A 24,646-nucleotide genomic window follows, 5' to 3' on the forward strand; every position below is an offset into this window, starting at 1 on the left:
GTGTATGTGATTTCTAATCTAGACAAAGTCAAAATAGAAATATAACTTTTAGATTAATAACTGAGTGGTTAAATTGAATGCTTGAATTATATGGGAATTGAATTTCCCATGAGTATGCTATATAGGGGGCAATTGCTAATAAATTAGTATCTTCTAAAAAAATGCAATTTTTTAAATTAAAAGTGTAATTAATTAAAAATGTAATTTTAGTATCCTTTAGTGCTAATTTTTCCTTTAAATATGATACTAAGGTACTATACTGAGTAATATTTGAAATAAAAATCAGTATGTTTTACAAACTTTGGGATTTTGGTATCCTTTAAAGGAAATTTGTTTACATGGTTATTATAAGATTTTTAAAAAATGTAGTCTTATTTTATCTGTGTTCAAAAACCAGTAATGAATTATAGAGAATATCTTTCAGTAGGAAGAGTATATATAATTTTTTATATAATTATCATGAGGGTTACAGTTAGAAATTTACCCTGTGTTAAATATGAAAACAGGAACACACTACCATCAGAATGCCATGTTTTGTGTGAGGCAGTAATTTTTGGATGTACGGATTATAGCATACAATATGGAACCAGCTGCACTTTTACCCCGTTACTGGGAGCTAATTACTGGTCTGTTTTCTTATTTAGGCCCTTACATCAGTTGTAAATTACAGAGAACCCAAGTCTGTTTGCAAAGCACCTGAACTGGTAAGTTTTGATGGTTGCTTAAAAGTAATCTTACCGAAAATCAGTATTAGAAAAAGAAAACTGAGGAGAGCGTCAAATTAATTTGGTTTTATAGTATCTTTCAGAAAAATAGATGAAATTAAATTATTAAAAATAAAAATTATTATGTACATTGTTTATAATTTGGCATTTATTTAAGGAATGCAATTGGCCATGTATTAAAGCCTTTTTTTAAAGGAATAACTGACAGGGAAAATACTCCATTTCACAACGTTTGGCATTTAAAGTATGTGTGCTTTGGAATAATTTGCATTACTTCTCATAGGGATTTTATTTTATCTGAAATCTAAAGGAAATTGTATGGTAAATTTTTGATAGCCTTTACAGGAAATTTGCTTACCAAGGTTGTTGTAAGATTTTTAAAAAGTACTTGTTTAATGTAAAAAATACCAGAGCCTCTCAAAACTCATCTAGATATTCTTTTGAAACTTTTATTACTTATATCAATGCTTTATTGGGCTCTACATGTTGATTAGATTTTTTTTTACTTATTTCTAGTTTTTTTTTTAACCTTATAGAATATATTTTAAGTTCTTTGGGGCATATTCATAATTTTTAAAACATAAGCTTTAGGATGGCAAAGACCTTACCCATTGATCTTATTTTGTATTGTTGCCACTTTGCCTCCTTTGAGGCATGATATGTACAGAAGGGCCCTATCTAAGATTTACTGTCAATTTCTACTTGAGCTTGCTAAGTACTGTGACAACTTATTAAAGAAGTCAGCGAAGGGGATGACCGAGAATGAAGTAGAGGACAAACTCACGAGCTTCATTACCGTTTTCAAGTATATCGATGATAAGGATGTTTTTCAAAAGGTAAGTTGTTAATAGAGAAGTTTTATTTGTGTTTTAGTCAGCTTTGATTTGGTTTTGAACTTCAAATCATCAGAAAGAAAGTAATCTTTAAAAAATTTTTTTAATATAGTTCTACGCAAGAATGCTGGCAAAACGTTTAATTCATGGATTATCTATGTCTATGGATTCTGAAGAAGCCATGATCAATAAATTAAAGGTAATTTAAGCCTTTGATCTGATAATGTCCTAGAAATTATTCCATGAGCACATAAAGATATTCATTGGAGCATTATATGTAGTACCAAAATATTTCATCGATAGGAAACTGGTTAAAAAATATAGAATGTATATTCATGTGGTGGGATATGCAAATACGGTATTGAAAAGACAAAATCTCTCTATATTGATTTAGAATCATCCACAAGATATAAACAGTGTTAACTTTACAAAAGACTTGTATTACTTAATGAATGAATACAGCTAAAGTATTCCTTTAAGTATAAGTTTTGGAGTGCAGTTGAATTTCAGGTCATTTTTATATCATTTTAGCATACACACTGATGAGATAAATAGTACCTGATTCATATTTATCATGAGTTACTTAGTAGTTGATAATTCCTACATAGTAGACATTGAATATACTATGTGGTCCTTTTTAAATATACCAGTCAATAGTTATCTTTTGATTTTTAAAAATAATGTAAACACAAAGCATTTTATATCCCAGGATTAGAGATCCAAATGTTCTGAACTGGTGATGACAGAGTTTTGAATAATTTCAAGGAAGTGGATTTCTTCATTATTCAGTAGATGGTATTAAAAATATGCCTAAGTATCCTCCTTTTTAAACTTGACCACTGACTCAAATATACATAGTCATCTTTCGTGTGTATTTGATCCTATATGTAAACTTTATAAGGTATCTTATATATAGTAATGGAGCATTTTGTAGTGTTGAAATAAGATACATGCATTTATAGAAAAGTTTTTATTTTAAAGGGAAATTTATTGTTTCATAAATCTGTATTTTCATTTATTCTGCATTGAAAAGGAAAAAATCTTTGAAAGGTTTTGCTTTGAATAGCTGCTTTGGATTATGAATAATACAGGCCATTGGAGTAAATACATAAGCAGGACCTTTGACCATAGACCTATCAGTAGAAATACATTCTTAATAATCAATATGGTTTTTTATTTTTCTTTTTAAATCTTATATTTTCAAAAACTTTTTCTTTTACAGCAAGCCTGTGGTTATGAGTTTACCAGCAAGCTACATCGGATGTATACAGATATGAGTGTCAGTGCCGATCTCAACAATAAATTTAACAATTTTATCAAAAATCAAGACACAGTAATAGATTTGGGAATTAGTTTTCAAATATATGTTCTACAGGTATGAGTATGTGTTCCATTGTGGGCATTTATTAACCATTTCAAATATTCTGATGCAAAGGATTAATATATGGATGCCTGATTACATTTCTTTCAGTCAGTGGTTGGTAGCTTCTAAAGTTACGTGTTATATTGAATTGGAATGAAATGTGTCATGATAGAAATGTTGATGGGTTTTATCAACATTTTGAGGAAGGTAAAACAAAAAGGTGCTTTAGTCGCCTAAATCATTTTATAAATTTTTATTTTTAAGTTAGATATTTATCTGTTTAACTTTTTTCCTTCTAGGCTGGTGCATGGCCTCTTACTCAGGCTCCTTCATCTACATTTGCAATTCCCCAGGAATTGGAAAAAAGTGTACAGATGGTAAGTTTGCAGGAAATATGTTAGAAGACCAAAGAAACTTTAATAATTGTCTTCATGTTATATTACTTTAAATATTTTTCCAAAGTCTTAAGGCCTTATATGATATAAAAGTATATGCACAAATGATAGTTTGTCTGCCTGTAGGAAGAATGTTAAGTTATTGTAGTTCCTAATATTAAAACTAAAATGCTAAGGGTGTGTCATACAGTTCTTTGTCAAAGTGTGTCTCTTATTTTTATTAAATCAGTTATCTGCTCTTAAGCAGTTTTAAATTACAGAAATTTTGGTATTAGAAGAAAGTTTAGAACCCAGTACTTAAAATAGTCATTTTCTAACTTTTCATTTGAATTTGGAGCCAATTTTGTGCCTCCACATTTATCCCCTATAATAGTTATTTTTATTTCTGGGCTGCAATTTAGGTAAGTATATATGGAATGTGAAATAATCTGGAAAAAATGCTTTAAAGTGTGACTGAATATAAACCTTACAATGCTTACCAAAAAGCTTTTAAAGAGACTGTATCTTTACAGCTTTATTGGGATATAATTAATATACCATATGTCCTAGCCTGTTCAGGTTCCTATAACAAAATACCACAGACTGGGTAGCTTATAAACAACAGAAGTGTATTGCTCACAGTTCTGGAGGCTGGACACCTGAGATCAGGGTGCCAGCGTGGTCACGTGAGGGCCCTCTCAGGGTCACAGACTTATTGTGTCCTCACATGGTAGAACGGGCTATGGGATCTCTTTTATAGTAAGCACTAATCCCATTCATGAGGGCTCCACCCTCATGATTTGAGCACCTCCCAAAGGCCTCACCTCGTAATACTATCATACTGGGCCTTAGGATTTAGTATATGAATTTGGGAGGGACACAAATGTTCAAACCATAGCACTATATAATTCATTCATTTAAAGTATACAATTTCAGTGATTTTTAGTATATTCACAGTTGTGCAACCACCACACAATTTCAGAACATTCTTATTGCCCCAGAACTGTCCCTTCAAAACCCCCTACCCATTAATAGTCATTCCCCATTTTCCCCCAACTCCCTTCCCCACTCCTCCCAGCCCTAAGCAATCTACTTTCTTTCTCTATAGATTTGCCTATTCTGGACATCTCAGAGTCTTACCATTTGTGACTAACTTCATTCACTTAGCATGTCAGGGTTCATCCCATGTTGTAGCATGTATCAATAGTTAATTCCTTTTTATTGCCAAATAATATTCCATTGTATTGATGTACCACATTTTATTTGTCCATTCATCAGTTGATGGACATTTGGGTTGTTTCCACCTTTTTGGTATATGAAAATGCTACTGTAAACACTCATGTACAAGTTTTTGAATGGACATGTTTTCATTTCTCTTGAAACTGACCCTTTTTGATTTCCTAACTCACCAAAAGAGGTTTCTTATTTCTTGACTGGATGGAAGTTTGGGTAGCATTTTTTTCTAGAGAAATCTTCATTATTGCATTTGGGCAGTAACTTGAGGTTGAAAATGGTATTTCATTACACTGTTTCCTACAGATGTTTGCAATGGGTAATTTGAGTCATTTTTTAAAGTAAGTGTGTTTTTTGTTTCTTTCAAAATAAGGATTATAAAGAAAATAACACAGTGTAGGCTCTGGAATCATAATTTCTGGTTTCATATGTCCTGCCATTTACTATGCTCTGTGACTTTGAGTAAATAACTTACTGATGTTTCTGATGATAGGACTACTCAGAGTGTTGATATGAAGATAAAATGAAATAATGTAAAGCACTTAGCCTGGTGTATAGTAAGTACTCAATAAATGGTAGCCAATATAGAAGAAGTAATAGTTATAGTAGTAGTGATAATAGCAGAGTATAAACAACCAGGTAGATTTCAAGATACCAAGCATAAGGTAGACTTTCAGACTAGGAGTCTAACTTAAGGACTTCTTGCGTCTTCTTTAGAAAGGCATGATAGCACAACCATCTTAAAAACTGTATGAAGAAAAGCATTCATTTGGGTGGGCAGGTTATTATGGATTTTGCAAGAAGGATAGATGCAAGCTAGGGGTAGGAGATGAGGTAGCCAGGTAAGGCATTTTGATGTACTCATCTTTAACAGTACTAAAACTTACTTCTTAAAAGAACCTGAGTTTTTGAATTGCAATTAAGGCAGAGAATAGGGGCTGCCAGAAATAGTTTCCTTCTAATTTTATGTTGCTGTTCTCTCTCCCCTTGAGTTAATCATTTTCCATTAACAGTTTTTTAACCCCTTCAACTTTTATTAATGTATAACCTTCATCAGGTTTCAGTTTCTTCATTTGCAAACAGGAAGTGAGTTCTTTTCTGACTATAAAATTATGATTCCAAGAATATTGTCCTCTCCATTTGGATTTTCTCTAATTACCAGTAGAGGGAGTTTGTCCTTCTATTTTTTCCTAGTAAATCCAAGTGTTCAGTTATATAGGACTCAAAATTCATCTGTGTACTTAACACCGTACGTTTTCACATATAAATTAATTCATCTTGCCTTAGTGATCATTTATATATTTTATATCTTAATCTTAAATATAGCAGTTTATCAAAAATGATTTTCATTTTACACATAGGAATCTTTTTAAAACTATGGAAATGAAGCTTTAATTAAAAGTATTTTGCATATTAGACCAATAATCTTCATTGTTGTATTTCTTTTGTACCTGGTCTACAAATCTGAATAATACCAAGAAATATAAAATAGTGTGTATTAATGCAGCTCTTTATTAGAAGTAAATATGAATTGTTTATTTTTAAGGTCCTTTGAGTTCTAATTAATACTCTCAAATGGTATTTAAAGGATGGTGTCCTAGCCTGACTATTATTTATTTTAAAATGAGAAGTTTAGGCAAGATATATTTTTTACTAATAAACTTTGGTAGCATAATTGTTTAATGATATAATGAAGCAAGGTTTTATAGCTTTTGTCTTTGAATACCAGATGAATTTATAATGTTTCCATTTGGTACTCAATCTTTTTGTTCTTGACTAGTTATTTATGAAAATCTTTAATCAGATTTTAAATTCAAGGGTAAAGGAATGTTTTCTGCCTACATATCTCTATCATTATCAATAAAACTTTATTGATAGTACTAGTTGTTAGGAGTGGAAAGAAGCGAAACATTGCCTTCAGAGCTTGGAATATAAATCCCGATGCAGGGCTCGATCCCTGAAATATACATCCTTGCACTTAAATAATTTAGAAAGAACATTTTAAAGTTTGGTTTTCTCAATTTCAGAATGTTTTATTTTGCTTTTGTCCACAAAGTCATTATAAATGTTTCATAATTAAATTAGGAGTTATATAGTAGTAATTGAATTTTATTGACACCTTTGGAGGTTATTAATTAGTCAAAGCCTACTTCTGGGATCCTTTTATGACATTATTTTGACTTTCATTTGTCTAGATTAGAACTAGGCAGAAAATCCTAAGTATTTCAAGTGTTAGTCATTTCCTATTTATCATGCCAGGGGCTTGGTGGATTTGTACCATTGGAGGGAAAGCATGCTCAACAAGTTAGCTTACCAGGACTAAGCAAACTTGGAATGGACTGCTGAAAGAATTTACTAATTCTCTTGGCTGGCAGGTCAAACATTGCTGATTGCTTTATTGAAACTTTGTTTTGGGAGTACAGAAGGTTAAGTTTGATACAATTAAAAGCTTTAGGTGTAAATATTACATGTGGCACATTATGCTGAAAGTATGTCCACAATTCTGAATTGTGATATGATGTGTTTGCTTATTTTTCAGTTTTATAATGAAATTGAGTGTTTCGGGTTTTGTTTGTTGGGGTTTTTTTGTTTTTTGTTTTTTTTTTTTTACATTTCAGTATCATTTTCTCACTATATATTTATGTACTGACTCTTTTAAAAGATATTTTTTGGATTGATGTCCTACAGTTATACATTCAATTCAAGGAAGGAGTTTTTTAAATTTCAAAGCAACATTAATAGAATGTTAAATTTTTTACAGTAATATCAACAAAAGATACAAAGATGAGTACTTTGAAGCTTTGTTTATATTAGTGTTTGGCTGGATGTGGAAGTTAAATTGTAGATACCACCTTATAGGTAATCACAGAAATATTAACCTGTCACTTCAGCAAGGGCATATGTTGGCAAATAGGAAAATAGAAGTGAAGGTATGATTTGCATTTTCATATTGAAATTTATATGATGGTGTTTTTGGTCAGTAATTAGTATTTATAAAGTCCAAATTGCTATCATTCAAAACTGATAATCATTGACTATCTCATTTCTGAATTTATACAAAAAGTCAAATGTGGAGGGCTGTGGTTTAGTGGAGAGAACCCTGGACAAAGTTTTAAGTGAAAAGAGCTGCACTGATATTTGTATGATCTTGGTCAGGGACTTGCATGGATATGTTTTCTCATCTATAAAATGAGTAAGTATACTGGATGGGTTATAATGTCTTCTCTAACATCAACTTTTTTTGTGTGGTAATAGCTAAGTAGGTTATGTTATAGTAGCTGAAAATAATTTTTTTTTCTTCTTTACAGTTTGAATTATTTTACAGCCAGCATTTCAGTGGAAGGAAACTGACATGGTTACATTATCTCTGTACAGGTAAAATGCATTTAATTATATCTAGTGTAGTGAAATTTACCTGATACAAGTATCTTAATAATTTAGGAAAAGATTTCTTATAGCCTAATGATAGTTTTTTCCCTAATGATGGCTTTTAACCTCTTTTCCTCTGTCTACCCTGCTGGTTATCATTAAACCAAGTATTAATGAAGTTTAAGTGCAGCACTTTTTTTTTTTTTTTAAGATTTTTATTTATTTATTTGAGAGAGAGCACAAGCAGGGGGAGGGGCAAAGGGAGAGGGAGAAGCAGACTCCCCACAGAGCAGGGAGCCTGACACAGGGCTCAATCCCAGGACCCTGGGATCATGACCCAAGCTGAAGGCAAACGCTTAACCCACTGAGCCACCAGGCGCCCCAAGTGCAGCACTTTTTAATAGTGCTTTATTAATTTATGCTGCTTATATTATTAATGCTTATTAAGAAAGTTTCTAAATTTTATAATAGTTTATTACATTTCTGTAACACACCAGTTTATCTAGACATTAGAAATTTTATCTAGAGGGCGCCTGGGTGGCTCAGTTGGTTAAGCGACTGCCTTCAGCTCAGGTCATGATCCTGGAGTCCCTGGATCGAGTCCCGCATCGGGCTCCCTGCTCGGCAGGGAGTCTGCTTCTCCCTCTGACCCTCCCCCCCTCTCATGTGCTCTCTCTCATTCTCTCTCTCAAATAAATAAATAAAATCTTTAAAAAAAAAGAAAAGAAATTTTATCTAGAAACCAAGACTTGATAAGTCAGATACTCCTAAAAAACTATTTTCTCTAAATATGTCAGAAATCCTCAGAAATTTCTTTAACCATTATAGCATCATAAGGAGATCTAACCATTTGATTTTTATTTGTGGTGCTGTAGTGAACTGCAGTAGTAAATGGTTTTTCCAAAATGTCGCAATTAATTCCCAGTAGTTTCAATTTTAGAAAAGTTTAGTCAGAATCCAGTCCTTTGCTTCTTTTTGGAACAGTGGGGTCCACTTATTTGAAAGTAGGATTAATACCTGAATGATTGTAGACTATGTGCAGTTGCCCTGAGTTGCCTGAAGATGTTAGCCAAAGCAAACACTCAAATTCTCTCTACTTTCGTTAAAGCTATATGCTTTGAAAGTGCGTTGAATCAACTTTCCTTCTGTATAAGGAAAAGGTATATATCTCTTAGGAATGGCATGAGAATATTTGATCAGTCAGGTGCCATAACCTTTATTAGGAAATTCTTTCACTCATGTAAGAGAAATTTCATTAAGAGGAACTTCATCTAAGTAATTTCTTTTAAGTGCCATTTATTTGACCACTTTATATTTGTAATATAATGTCTCATTATGTTAGTAGTACATATTAGTACATAATTGGTACATGTAATATATACTTATACAAGTTTATTTTTATTAAACAAATTGGGCATTTACATTTTTTTTCAGCAGTTTGTGAAATAAAGAGATATGATATTCTTAATAAGTGGTTAGTTTGTACTTGACCTTTAATTTTACATCTGTTATGAATTTTTTCTATTTTCATTTAGTAAATATAATTGGTTTTAAGGGAAAAAAATTGCTCAACCAGTGTTTTATTTTTTTAAATTTATTTATTTGAGAGAGAGAGAGTGCACAAGTGGAAGGGGCAGAGGGAGAGAAAATCTCAAGCAGACTCCCCGCAAGCAGGGAGCCCGACACAGGGCTCGATCTCACAACCCTGAGGTCACTATCTGATCCGAAACCAAGAGTTGGACACTTAACTGACTGCACCACGCAAGCGCCCCACTCAACCAGTGTTTTAGATAACTAAAAGAATTTCTAATATATCTTAATGTACTTGAGTTTAATTTAGTTTTACTTCCCCTGAATGTCTTTAGGAGTTTACTCTCTTTGTTTTTCTAGTTACCTCAGCAATAATAAGCCTGTCTCCTAAAGTATTTTAATGAGGGGCTCACTTTTTTGGTGTTCAGCAACTCATTGTATATAGAAATAAAGAAAAAACTGTATATATAGTTTTTGCCGGGCGCCTGGGTGGCTCGGTTAAGCGACTGCCTTCGGCTCAGGTCATGATCCTGGAGTCCCTGGATCGAGTCCCGCATTGGGCTCCCTGCTCAGCAGGGAATCTGCTTCTCCCTCTGCCCCTCCCCCCTCTCATGTGCTGTCTCTCTCTCATTCTCTCTCTCTCAAATAAATAAATAAAATCTTAAAAATAAATAAATAAAATGTAAAAAATATATATATATAGTTTTTGCCATTGGAATTTGACCTGAAAAGTGTTATCAATAACACCTAAATAGGAAAGATATCAACATTCTTTTCCTGTTTTTGAACTATACTAAATTCCCAGGCTGGTCCATAATAACCAGATTTTTGGAGCTCATTTGTTCTTTTTTTTGGTCTTACTTTAGTGTTGCGTATATGTGTCTTAATTAAAGCCAAAGAGTTTATTCCTTTGGAAAAGAGATGTTAGCCTTGTAAATTCATTTCTTGTTTTGAATCACTGAAAGCACTGAAAATACCTGTGATCTATCAGTGAAGCCATTTGCTAAGGTTTTATTTTGGTTTTGTTTCTCATTTATTCATTTACTCATTAACAAAAAGTTTTCAAACACCATCCACCCTTAAGATGCTTGTTCTGGTGTCCCCACATTTGTCATAAGGCTCCAGGGCTCCTTTAAAATATTGGCTCTGATTCTGGACTGATCACTCAGAGTTTTGTTTCTCAAGAACCCCTATCGTTCATATTTACACATATAATCAAAATTACTCTTTCCTAGTCCATTTCCACATTTCCAGGTATTTTTTGTATTGTAATCCAAGAGTTTTTACAAATGGTTGGAGATGGGTATCAAGTGGTATTTGGAGGAAGTTAGAATCAGAACATGTAGGGTTATTAGCCTATTAAGTCTGTAACCTTGAGCAAATTATTTAACTTCTCTGAGCCTATTTCTTCATCTTTATCTTTGTGAAATTCATTTATCAATTCAGAGAATCATCTTCTTTGTTCCTAGTACTGCTGTATGCTAAGAACAGATAAAATACAGAGGCTCAGCCCTCAAAGAGCTCACATCTAATGGGAGGACAGACAAGTAAATAATTACGGTAAATGTTTTGACTGTTACAATAGAGAGGCAAGCCCAGGGTATTAGTTTCCCATAGATTGGTGGTAGCAGACAGCCACTGGTAAAGGAAAGCTTTTGAGTAAACAACATCTAAACTTGGTTTTCAAGTGTGAATAGGACTTAGCCAAGATAGGCAAAGAAGAATGTTGAGAGCATATTACCAACAGAGGTAAGAATTTTAGCAACTATGCTTACTAAGAAGTAAGCAACTATGCTAGGAGATGTGACAGAGCTACTGAATGAGAGAACGATGAAAATTCCATTGGATTTATGACTAGGATATTGGATAGAATTATTCTGAGAGAAAAACTGGATGAAGAAATAACAAATACGGAACCCGGAAACTTATACTGTCTGGATATAAATAAGTTTTATTTATGGCACATCAAGATTTTATAGGAATCCTAAGTCAGCTGCTGAGAGAGAAGTTGAGAAATGAATTCAAGGAAGATAACACTTCCTTGGTTAAGACATAAGTATGTAGATAATATATAAATAATACATATAATTAGATCACACTAGCAATTAGTGAACTGTGTGTCCTATAAGTGTTATTTGCCAAAATGAAAGTCACACCATATTGTTGCGCATTCCTTAAAAGGTAGTGATTCATTCTATCCTTAACTGAATTCTTTTCATTATTGATTTCAAGTATTTTAACAGCTAAAATTGTGAGGGGTTTCAACATTATCTAATGTCCAGTCCATATGTAGATTTCCCTGACTGTCCCCAGAGAGACTTTATTGCCTGTTTTTAATGTAATCAAAGGTCACTAATTGCACTTGGTTATAGTGTTTTCCTGCTTCTTTTCCCTACCACTTCTTCCCTAACCCCCTTTAGCCCTCTTGACATACTTTTTTAAAAAGACCAGACAGTGTTTGGATTTGTCATATTATTTACTTGTGATGTATTTTATTTGTTTTCTATTCCCTGTACTTCTCTAAATTAGTATTTCTAAATTAGGTCCAAAAGTTTGATTCTATTCAAATTACATATTGTCAGCAAGATTACTTTTTAAATGGCAGTCCTGTATACTTCGTAATGCATTACATCTGAAGGCATGTAATGTCAGATTGTCCCACTATTAGAGACACTAAAGTTGGTCACTTGGTTAAGGTGGTGACCACCAGATCTCTTCATTGTAAAGATACTCTTTTCCCCTTTTCAGTGATCCGAGGGGTGATACCGAGGTCCCATATGAATACCCTTTTTCAGGAACAACCTTACCTAATGGCTTTGGCACCCACTGATGATCATGGCTTGAATCAGTTATTCCATTACTGGCTGCAAATTGGTGATACTCTTATCACTTGTTCAGCATTTAGTAACTGACATTCTTCTGTAAAGAAAGGCTTTCCCTTAGAGACTAAGGAGCTGTCGGTAATAGAAGAGTAACTTGGATGAAATTATTGTGAGTTCTGCCCATTCATTACTTCCTGTAGTTGTAAATATCTCTTCAGTTACGTTTGGTGTATTTTTTAAAGTAAGTGTGTATCAGAATGCTTTATTCTAGTTTGGAGAATAACCTATTCTGCAGGTTAAATGACCTGTTCTGTCATTTTTCTTTTCTGTTTACATGGCAGTAATTAAATGAATCATCAAATTAGAGATGTCCTTCCCTGCCCCACATGTGCCCTCTACCCTTATCCCAGTCTGTTCAACTGTGAGCTAAAAGGAGAATGGTGCTGAAAGAGGGGCAAGAGGCCGAGGTACCCCTAATGCCAACAATTAAAAAATGGGGGGAAAAGGGCCTTAATACGGTACTAACTAGTTTTCCTAGTGTTGCAGAATGAACTTAATAACTAAATGATACTTTGACCCTTTACTGGCATTGTCTCCTAATGCTCCTTGGGTTCTGGTGGTGATGAAAGACTATTTGGTGTGGCAAGAAGCTAATTCTGGGTCCCAACCCATGACAGTATATTATAGCATTGGATCTGATATATACATCACTGGATGTGTGGCCTGATGGTCCTATACTTCATCATCTACTTGCTTGATGCATTGTTTCGTACTTGTTTCTGACATATGATTAAACAATCCTTGCACAAATGATACAATTTATGTGATATTTTGCTTTTCACCACATTTCCCAAACGTAAATGTTGAGAGTCCTTAAAGTATTATTTGTCCTGTTGGCAGGATACTCCTGATGTTAACTTTTTACTTAAACTCTTTGTGCGAATTGATTATTCTAATTAATATATTAAACCTACTTTCATGAAGATTCAGAGACAAGGAATTTTTTCTTGAGGTGTTTCCAAATAATTATCTGAATAACTGTTGTTTCCGAAATAGGTTGAGGCAGAATGAAAGTTAGAATAGGCATCTCTGTGATAATAAGTTAGTTGGAGAATTGACTTCATATCCTTTAAAAATTTTTAATTATGTATGTATAAATTAAGCACAAAATCTTCATCAGAGTTACTAATTACCACTAATAGGGAGAAAGAATGTAGGCCTTAGGGTAAGTTCATGTGAAATACAGCTTCCTTGAGTTAAAATGTAGAGCTCTAAAACCAGATCTTGTAGTGGTTTATTTTATAATCCATTAACAATCGAATAATTCAGAGTGTGTGTGTATGAGAGAGAGACACAGATAAAGAAATACCGTCACTAAACCACAGCTTTATGCTTTAGGAAACAGTTCGTTGACTTGCATTAGCTTTTTATTTTACATGTTATGTGGTGCATACATGTTTGTCATACTGTTTGTTACAAACTTTTCAGTGTGCTCTCTCCCTGGGATGTTGCAGAACCATAGTGTGCCTAAACCTGCTGTATCATTTATAGCTTTCAGGGTCATGTAGAATCTATAACTTTTTTATTCTGTCAACTATTTCAGCAAAATAATAAATCTGTCTTTTTGTCTCTCCTTCCATTTGTTTGCCCCTAGGAAGTTACTGGGAAGAATAATGTTTGTTTATGAGATAAAATAGCATTGTTAAATTTTAGCAGAAACTGTGGGTTAGAGCCATTGGAGAAGCATCTCCTGTATGCTTGTAGACCTCCCTGAGTGCTTGAACGTTGCCAGATAGAGACAGCACATGAGGCGGTTATTTGTCGCAAGCTGTCATTCTCTCCCTTTGTCTATCTGTCCATTTCTCCTCCTACCCTCACCTTCTCTTAACTGCTTTTTCTTGCCCAAGTCATAGCTCTTCTAGTAACATTTAAAGACATTGTTACCTACTGGTAGAGGTATGATTGTTTAATTGTGATTTATACTGCATACTCAAAACTAATAGCCCTCCCTCCAACCCCCCAAACAAACAAACTGATTACACTGCTAGCAAGAATGGCTTCATAGCAATTTAATAAGTCCTTGGTTCATTCTCTCAGGAGAAAGTAGCTGAAATAAACAATTATTACTCAAGTAGTTTTGAAATGTTTTCTTTGAATGATCAGTTTATTGTCAACAATTTTGTTTTAATTGTAGGTGAAGTTAAAATGAACTATTTGGGCAAACCATATGTAGCCATGGTTACCACATACCAAATGGCAGTTCTTCTTGCCTTTAACAACAGTGAAACCGTCAGCTATAAAGAGCTTCAGGACAGCACTCAGATGAACGAAAAGGAACTGACAAAAACAATCAAGTCATTACTTGATGTGAAAATGATTAACCATGATTCAGAAAAGGTATGGGGTAGTATTTCAAGGAATTTAAGCATTATAAACATATCTTTTTCATGAGATGTTTGCAGTTTTTTAAAGTAAGGTTGTAATTTGTAATGTCCTTTGTACTTTGGAAAGCACTTGAGTCAGCTAACAGTGCTGCAGGCTCCTTACAGCTATGAGCTTCTGGAATCACAGAGAAGTTGGTACCTATGTGCCCTTTATAGTTTGATTTCATTTGTCCCATACTGTGACAGTGTACTGAAAATTGTGAAAGAATTGCCATCAGGTGGATTCTGGTTATTTGAGGTTAAAAACTGTAGCGTATTTTTTTTTTCATGTGTTTAATTGATATTTATTTAATTACATGGTTCTGTAATAGGAAATGACCACCTATTGATATTATTTGTATGCATATTTGGCTTGTGTGACCATCCTAAATGCTCTCAGTCTCCTGTCCCTTCATTCCAGGACTCAACTAATAACCACCATATAGTTGTACTATCTGTCACAAGAATAGCAAGCCAGTAATATACTTCTTTTCTTTTTAGATTTTTTTCCTAGTAGCAAATTTTTGTTATTGTTATAGTATATCTTGGATATTTAAGTGGTTCAAAAGCAACAGATGTGAGTTAAATCTAATTCAGATTGTGCCTATAAGAAAAAATTCTTGTAAATGAGGTATCATTTTTATTTTGGTGAAGTTAATAACCTACTGTTTCTGTCATCAATTCATTTAATTGATGATATATTTTTTTAAGATTTATTTATTTGAGAGGCGGTGGGAGAGGTAGAGGGAGAAAAGAATCCTAATCAGACTCCCGACTGAGTGCAAAGCCCAACGTGGGGCTCGATCTCATGACTCTGAGATCGTGACCTGAGCTGAAACCAAGAGTCACATGCTTAATTGTGCCATCCAGGCAACCCTAACTGATGATATTTTGTAGCCTGTAATTGAATAGCTTTAAATGGCATATATTCTGAAATTCAAATGAAGCTTTTCTTAATACTGAGAAATGATTGATTTTTCTGACTTCAGAATCCTAACAAAATACTAAATTCTTAATATTAAGATTTTAATTAAGTCAATTAATTAATTGTAAGTTAAGCATGAATTTTTTAAAATCTAAAGTTTAAGTTTAAATTTGTAAGCTAAATTTTAAGGGCTTAAGAAGTTGTATAGTTTTCTAAAATGTATTACTTTTGCTGCCCAGGAATGTACAAAATATAGTTTGCTTGTTTGCACATTAAATTTTAATTATGAATCTGACGTTCCTTAGCAGAACTTCTTAGCTTAGTATTGAGAATGAGTTCATTTGCCAAGTGCTTTTTGATCCTGCTGATGAGAAAACTCACTGTATGATCAGAATGGCTTTTTTAAGCCTGATAGAGAAGTTATGAATATAAAAATTGGCTTAACTTTCACTTGAGAAAAGGCCACTTGCTTTAGGTAGACTGAATAAAACATGAGTTCAGGGGTAAACTTCATCAGAACCACACCAGGGTCATGTGTGCTGCTGGAAACTACTTGCTTCTGTCGTCTGGTTATTTATAATCTGTATTTTGTTATTGCAACACTGTTTTTTAAACAATTTTTTTGAAGATTTTATTTATTTGTTTGACATAGCGACAGCAAGAGAGAGAACACAAGTAAGTAGGGGGAGTGGGAGAGGGAGAAGTAGGCTTCCCACTGAGCATGGAGCCCGATGCAGGGCTTGATCCCAGGACGCTGGGATCATGACCTGAGCCGAAGGCAGATGCCTAACCGACTGAGCCACCCAGGTGTCCCATATTATTGCAACACTTCAAAAGACATTTGGTTGCTCACTTTTTCAAAATGGGGTGATAGAAAAACTCTGAGCCTAGTAGTTATAGTTGGGCCAGGAAATAGCTTATTTCTAAATCTAAACAGATTAAAATTCAAGTGTAAAATTAGAAAAGAATTGTTTTTTGCTTCTTTCTTTCTTTGACAGAAGACAGGTACTTTTCTCTTAAATAATCTTTATAATGTAAAATGATGAGAGTTTAAGTCTTCTTTGGTCATTTAATTTTATGGCATATTATTTGCACAACTCTTATTTAATGATTTTACTTTTTATAAATAGAAATGAATTATTTTTAATTGTAGGAAGACATTGATGCAGAATCTTCATTTTCATTAAATATGAACTTTAGCAGTAAAAGAACAAAATTTAAAATTACTACATCAATGCAGAAAGACACACCACAGGTGAGTGATTTTTAAAGTCATTTCTTTCGGAAATATTTAAGCATTGAACTTGACAAGTGGTAACTGAGATAATGCAAAACTTTGCACATCAAAATTAATAATGTGATACATTTTTTTCTGGTTTATTCTCTGAATTTATGAATCTTGCAAACAAAACTGCTGCCAGTATTTTAGATTATAAAAATAATAATATAATGGGTGTCTAAGGAAAATGGTGTTGCAGTATAGTCATACTTGCTTTTAGACTATATTGAAATGCAGAGCGTTGCTTGCATTCTTCACAAAAATTCCTACCTTGAATAGTAATATAATCTCTCACATTTTTCATTTGTAAAATAAGGAAAGGCTTTATAACATTTCATTCAAAGAAAAGTTGTTAGAAATATTTCTCAAAATTTCATGTGCAAATGAACCACTTGGGATCTTGTTGATACTCAAAGTGTGATCTAATAGGTCTGGAGTGCGGTTCAAACTACCAGATGAGCTGGTTTGCAAGGTGAACATCTGCTGTTGATTCTTTTAAATCACTAATGATTATTGCTTTGTTATGGGATAGCCTGGTAATGTCTCTTAAGTTTCTTGATGACCTTCTGTGTGCCACCCTATCCTTGGGCATGGGGCAGGATGTAAAGTTATATAAGATGTTAGGCCCTCTCCAGGAATTACTCCCCCATGGGGAGACCGATGTTAGTTAATTGCTAATTAAATTTGAACCCTAAAATGTTTGCGATCCCATTTTTCTCTGGAGTAATGAATAATAATTTGTAACATTTGGATTATATTTTATCTTTTATTTTATTTTTTAAAAGATATTTATTTATTTGAGGGGAGAGGGGCAGAGGGAGAGTGAGAGAGAATCTCAAGCAGAAGTCTTGAAAATTACTGCTCTATGTCATTTAAGTTCTACTTTATTGCCTGTTTACATTAAATACATTTTACAATAGTGTTAATTTTTTTAATAACCTTCCAGCTTTAACCCAAGAAATTATAAATAATTGACTGTAGGTATTCGTTTGGTAATGGTTATGTGATAATGGGCACATGATAACTGTATAATTTGATGCTCGGTATTGATTGGAAATTTATGTAAACTCACTGATAAAATGAATTATGAAAGGTTCAGTGACTTAATGTCTCATTTAATTTTTTTTTCCCCCCTGTGAAACAGGAAATGGAGCAGACTAGAAGTGCTGTAGATGAGGACCGGAAAATGTATCTCCAGGCTGCTATAGTTCGTATCATGAAAGCACGAAAAGTACTTCGTCATAATGCCCTTATTCAAGAGGTAAAAGGAGGAGAAGCCCTCAAGGCTTTTTGGGGTAACGGGTATTATCAATGAATGGATTAGGAATGTTTCTTTGTCAAAATGATACATAAATAATAGGATTCCCAAATAGCGTATAGAAATGCCTCATTACTTAATGAAAACAGTTACTCACTTATAATTTCAGTATTAAATTCAGGTTTGCTTTGGCTTAGATTTAGAGGTCTAAAGTTCACCAATATTTTGAGCCTTCTGTCCAGTTATTGAAGGAAATTGATGATTTCAAATATTCATTCCATAAATATATGAGTGTCTACATGTGATAGAGTGTTGTGCTAGTCATTAGGGATGTGATGCAGAGCAACCCAAGATGTGGTTCCTGCCCTTTCGGAGTTCACCTTCTAGTAGGGAAGAAGTACATTATTGAAATAGTATGCAAGCAAAATATAAAATTACATTAACATGCACTGGGAAAAGAGCTACAGTAGTATGAGAATGTACACAAAAGTACTGACTTAGGGGATGTTGGGGAAAGTTTTCTTGAGAAAGTGTTAGTTCAGCTAGGACTTGGAAGGTGAGTGGAGTTTAAATAGAAGCTGGGGAGTGTGGATGCGTATTTAGATAGATGAATTAATTTATAGTTTAATTTAGTTATGTATAAATATTATTGGATTTTGCTATATCTGTGTTCTGCTTTGTAATTCCTTCACAACAGAAACATTAGGCTTTTTCCTTATTTTGCATTAAATTTTTTTTGTCATCACCATTGATCTAATTGTTTCCTCTCTCCTTGTGCACTGCCGTCTGAGCTTAAAAAATTTAATAATGTTCGTGGCATTCACTTGCTTGATGTATCACATCCATCCATTTAGAATGATTTTATTCATTTTAATTAATATGATTTCATAACTACTTTAAGTATACTTTTCCCACATGTATTAGGTCTGTTTGATGGAACCTCAGTACATTTGAGGCGCTTCACAGCTGATTGGTTAAAAGTAATTATTTATAGCTGACTAATTAGCAGTAGTTTGACATCCATGTCTCTCTCACACAGGTGATTAGCCAGTCAAGAGCTAGGTTTAATCCTAGTATCAGCATGATTAAGAAGTGTATTGAAGTTCTGATAGACAAACAGTACATCGAACGCAGCCAAGCGTCAGCAGATGAATACAGTTACGTAGCGTGATGTCGCTCTCCTCTAGTGTGGGTGTGAGAAGATCATTGCCATCACCATTTGGTGTGTTCCTGTGGGAAAAAGCAGGCCTGTGCCTCCATAATTTGGTCATTTGGCAGCCCCTGTTTTTCTGCTGTTTACAACATCACCAGTGCCACGTCATGAGCGTCAGAGAAAATGCCTAGAGATATTTCAAGCTCATGTCATTATGACATTTCTTAAAACTTTATTAAAAGAATGAGTGAAGTATTGCTGAAATGTGGAAATTTGGTTGGGTACCATGCTTTTTCTCCCTTCACGTTTGCAGTTGATGTGTTTTTTTTTTAATGTATCTTAAAGGACATAAAATAAAAAACTTAAATATTGTAATATGACAGATAACCTAATAATTGTATCTACATTAAAATGACAAACATGATAATGCTGCTTGTCAAATAAAAAAAATAAAGAAATAGAATGCCTTTTTTTATGTGGATGGAGTATCACACATAATAGTATATATATAAATGTTCATGAGTCATCAAAGCAGCTAATGCAGCTTTAGTTGCATTTTTATCCAAATGGTTTAATTCACTTTTACTCCTACTTAAGTCCTACATGAAAAATGTCTAGATTATTGTTCTTGAATGCTTAATAATGCATTCAACATAAAGAATGTTTTATTTTTATGGATTGGAACTGTGTTGGATTATGAGCGTTTTGAATGTTGATTTAATTCTCTCAAGAGTTTCTGGTGATATGCTTACACCACAGAAATAAAGAACGAGGATAATATGTGGTGGCCTCAAGTCTGGCATAGAAAGAGTTTCTCATTCAAAAGTTGTCTTCTATTTTCATAATACATTAATTCTAATATAGACAAATACCCCAACTCTCTTACCTCCCCTTCTACCTTTCTCTGAGTTGTAGGAGATCCTGTGATACCAGTGTATTCTTTCCATTCTCCTACCTATATATTACCCTTACACACCCTAACATTTTGACACTAGATTCACTCTCACAAGTCACAGGTGTGCTTAGCAGTGCATAACCTAAATACCTTTTTTTTTTTTTTTTGTCTGTATGGTGCATTATGCCCAGGTGCCACTTAATATGGACATGAAATTCCACTATTTTGTTTATTCTATATATATTAACAGCAGTATTAGAATACTCTGGTCTATTGTATTATCTGTCTACTCCACCACCACTACAATACACATAATGTAATTTTTTTAAGCTGGAATATTTTAATGCATATCCCACATGAATCATTTTACTTACAGTACTTCAGTTTGTGTCTCTGACCGATAAGATCTTTTTTAAAAAACAACAAAAACACAACTATAATGGCATTATTATACCTAACAAACAATAATTACTTAGTATCATCTAATATGTGGTCCATATTCAAATTCGTTGCAAAATGGCTTCTACAGTTGGTTTGTTTGATTGCACTTTTTCTGACTCGTGTCTCTTTAAGTGTTGAAAAAAATCTACTGAACTTCCAATGACTTACTTATATACTGTATTTCTCATTTTACCTTTCTTCCTAGAGAGGAAGTAATGGCAAACCATATTAATATTGTACATTCACTGTCAAAAAACAAACCTTTGTTTTGATAACTTGTTGATAAAGTTTCCAAATTGATTCCTTTTTTTTAAGTATTTATAAATGTTAAATTAAGTCTTATCTTGATATCTAAATTGTCAAGAAAATATATTGAAAAATGGACAAAATACTTGTGCTGAGGTCTACAGAAATGACTGGCAAGAGTTTTCTTCACATCTTTTTCTCATTTTACCCGAAAGGAAACATTAAAGATATGCTTGTGTGTGAGGAAGAAGAGGCCAGACACATTTGACCAAGTCTCCATCCGAAAGGGAGCAGTGTTTCAAATGAATTCTAGCACACACCTTCCGCTGAGGAGAATGAAGGGGAGGTTGCAGTCTGGTCAAGTTAGGTCAAGCATTTGAAGGCATTACTGCAGAAGACCCTGGCACACGGCCCAGAGCACTAACCTGGCAGGCCCTGTGGGCAGAGGGGGTCAGAGCTACAAAAGGGAAAGAAGAGGAAGGAGAGGAAAGGCTTCTCTGTGCTGGATCTTGGAACAAAAAGAATGTGAGCAGAACTTTCAGAAGCTTTTAAAAAATTATTACTAATACTGAGATAGTTAACACAGTGAGTCAGTGATAACCTTTTTCAGCCAGACAGCATGCAACTTTTGTTCACACTCTATCCTCTTTGAAACCAGATTATTTTAATTGCTGCTGTAGATTTATTCTAGGGGTTTAGTCCAAGATTTTATGACAGTTTGCTTTACTATAAACAAGAGAAGAGATACTTCTGGGGTTTGTGTTTTGCTTTATTTATAACTTACTACCTTTATAGGATTTTATAACCTGTATATGCTACAATGCTATAAAGTTTCTGTTAATTTTTTTAACCTTTACTGAGTACAGACTGTGACTGGTGCTTCCTCATATGTTATTTTGTTTGAACTTCAGATAATCCTGTTAACCAGGCAATGCTCCTCTCTCCTAGATGAGGAAACTAAATCAGGGGTTTTCCAGGAGTCATTGCCAGAAACTGCAGAACCTGAATTTAAATCCCAGTCAAAATTGTGGACCTAATAAATACAGTCTCTCTCTCTTTCCTTCTTTCTCTCTCTCTCTCTCTCTATATATATATAAAATAGCCTATAAGATAGAAATAACTTCAGTTTTTACATAAAGAATAGTTTTTCCTGACTTTAAAGAATAAAAATTTGTTTCTAGGTGATTTGTGAGAATCAACGCTTCATATTTTAGTTTCTTAAGATACTTATTTAAGAAGTATATATACATTGTTAAACAACTTGGCTTATAGCTGATTCATGGCAAAGGGTACTTGTAAATTTAATATTTTACATTCACATGTACAGCTATAGAACATTTATTTCAAGTATATATACTTAATGCAAACGTGTGTTCAGTTAAAATTTCTCCAACTATGTAGTAGCAATAGATAATTTATTAAGCTCTTAATTTTGGTTCCTAGTACACATTCTTGGTTGAGCAAGGTCAAAGTAAAGATGTGAACTTTTAAAGTACTAGTCCTAAGGGCAGTTGTACATAGACTGTAACTAAATGAGTAGAAATAATATGGAGAGGCCCACTGGTTGAAGTTCATGAAGCATATCTAAAGCTGAAGCAATTAAATTAGGCAATTCTTATGTCAGATATACTACCCCATGGGCTAGAATTCATTAAAGGTAGGATTCACTGATGGGGAGAAAAGTCCCTTTCATATATAGTGACTATACAATACAGGAAATTCTAAGGATCTTTCCTTCCCCTGCTCTCCATCCATAGTTCAGCCAATTCACCTTTCATCATCTAACAAATATTTACTGGTGCCAGGGTATTACGTGGATACAACCGTTGCAATGACAAGCAAAAAAGATATGGTCTGTGCCAACATGGAGCTTTTAGACTTGTAATGATCAGTCATAAATATGCCATTTCTAATGTAAGTGCTTGTGAAGGAAAATCTTGGGCACCTTAAGGAGAATTGCGTAAGAGAAGTTAGAAGGGCAGAAAAAGCGGGAGAGCATATTCTAAATAGTAACAGCAAAGATCCTGAGGTAAGAAGCGGCAGCCATAACCTAAGAACCAAAATACCTGTATGGCTAAAATACGTGGCTTTTATGCAGGGGAATTACATTTGCCAAAAAAAAAAAAAAAAAAGTTGGGTGGTAGGTGCATGAATATTCATTTTATTATGCTTTATAGTGTACATATTTATATTTTTTCTTTACTGTTTGTGAACTATTTCAAAGTACTGTTTGCACATTTCGGTGGAGAATGGATAACCTGCATTAATGTGAAGAACAGAGTCTAGAGGGCTGATGATGGATAGTGTGGATACTTAACGAGACCATGGTGAGGTGAGCAGTTGTGGTGGTGGTGGCCGCAGCCATCTCCAGAGTGATAAAGTAGATGAAGCTGACATGTCTTCATAATGGGTTGGGCTAGGGTGAATGAGGAAAGGGATGAGTCAAAGATGGCTTGTAGATTTTTGGCTTTCACAACTAATGCAATTTAGTGAAGCCTGGAACAGGACGAGGATGGGGGAGGAACATAATGAGCTTGGGTATAACACCTTGCATCTGATGTGCTTTTGAGATAACCGAATGGAATAGGCAGTTGGTTCTACAGCCTCAAACCGCTTTGTAGAGGTTCCTGCCCTGAATCTTAGAAACCATTCCCTAGAGGCTTTTTGATCCATTCTCATTTCCTTGACTCTTTTGCCATGAGTTTAACAATGTCCAGGTTAAATGTGGTTAGAGATAAATATTTATTGCCAAAAGAATGTATTACATACATTTTGAATCATAAAAACTTCAAGAATGAAAAGGGATGAGAATATTTAGAAGTTTGTACCCATTCTAGGATTTGTCTTTCTGTACTTTGGTGAGTGGTCTTTGTTATCCCACTTTGAGGCAAGGACACATTTATGGTAGTGGGGTAATTGAGCCAAAAGTTAATCTGCCATATGATTATTTCTTACATTCACAAATCTTTGTCAGCTACTGGTTACACACTGCCTTTGAGGGAGAAATATATCAGTGTTTTGCATTCTCCTGACAAGCTTAACGGTACCATTTTTCAGCAAAAAGAAGGAACCTTTGGGAACCAACTTGTGGGAAAGAACTTGAGCATGAAAAGAAGGGTTTTTCCATTTTTATTATTTTTCTCCACTGTTAGTAGCTTACTATTTATACTTACGGTAGTTGAAGAATTACAGCTTGTGTTGAAGTTAGCAGTCCTGGGAGCCGGTAAAGTTAGTGGGTTAGCCAAATTGATATTTTCCTTGGAAGAACTTTGGTGTTGTAGGGAAAAGATGAAAAATTTCTGGTTTTATCAACTAGCTCATGAGACTACCCCTAACACTGCACTCAGTCATCCGCTGAGAGCCTCAACTTCTTAAAGTGGGTGGGTTTTACCTATTAGTTTGTCTCTTAGGGAAGAAAGGACAGACATGATAAGCAAAGATCTTTTTTTTTTTTTAATTTTTTATTATTATGTTAATCACCATACATTACATCATTAGTTTTTGATGTAGTGTTCCATGATTCATTGTTTGAGCAAAGATCTTCTTTAAGTAGTAGTAAACTGGCTTAGCATAAATTGTACCTAATATTTGGCCCAAGGAGGCCACTGATACAGCAGAAATATTCTGACATTAAAGGAAAAGTTGAATGCTGAATAGAAAAAAAAGCTGTTTTAGTGTTTTAGTTTATATAGTGCTGAAGCGACAAAATTTAAATCTGTGCTATGAAGTAAATATCTGAGATTCCTTGTTTAGATTGTATATTTTAAAATAACCATC

The 24,646-nt window shown here is 33.9% G+C and overlaps 1 protein-coding gene across 5 annotated transcripts in view; it reads left to right on the forward strand.

The window, feature by feature from the left end:
• The window catches only part of CUL2 (cullin 2), a 105,196-nt gene extending 83,233 nt beyond the window's left edge, over positions 1 to 21,963 (forward strand). For all 5 annotated transcript variants that reach the window (XM_032395635.1, XM_032395637.1, XM_032395640.1 and 2 more), the window contains exons 12-21: positions 645 to 704; positions 1,433 to 1,561; positions 1,671 to 1,757; positions 2,781 to 2,933; positions 3,221 to 3,298; positions 7,837 to 7,903; positions 14,444 to 14,646; positions 16,751 to 16,852; positions 18,021 to 18,137; positions 19,174 to 21,963. In XM_032395635.1, the coding sequence (XP_032251526.1) occupies positions 645 to 704; positions 1,433 to 1,561; positions 1,671 to 1,757; positions 2,781 to 2,933; positions 3,221 to 3,298; positions 7,837 to 7,903; positions 14,444 to 14,646; positions 16,751 to 16,852; positions 18,021 to 18,137; positions 19,174 to 19,305 (1,128 nt within the window). In that variant the 3' untranslated portion in view covers positions 19,306 to 21,963. The remainder of the gene's footprint in view (positions 1 to 644; positions 705 to 1,432; positions 1,562 to 1,670; positions 1,758 to 2,780; positions 2,934 to 3,220; positions 3,299 to 7,836; positions 7,904 to 14,443; positions 14,647 to 16,750; positions 16,853 to 18,020; positions 18,138 to 19,173) is intronic.
• Positions 21,964 to 24,646: the final 2,683 nt, after the last annotated feature.

The sequence above is a fragment of the Phoca vitulina genome, unplaced genomic scaffold (genome assembly GCF_004348235.1).
Source record: "Phoca vitulina isolate PV1807 unplaced genomic scaffold, GSC_HSeal_1.0 scaffold86, whole genome shotgun sequence".
NCBI classification, from domain to species: domain Eukaryota; kingdom Metazoa; phylum Chordata; class Mammalia; order Carnivora; family Phocidae; genus Phoca; species Phoca vitulina.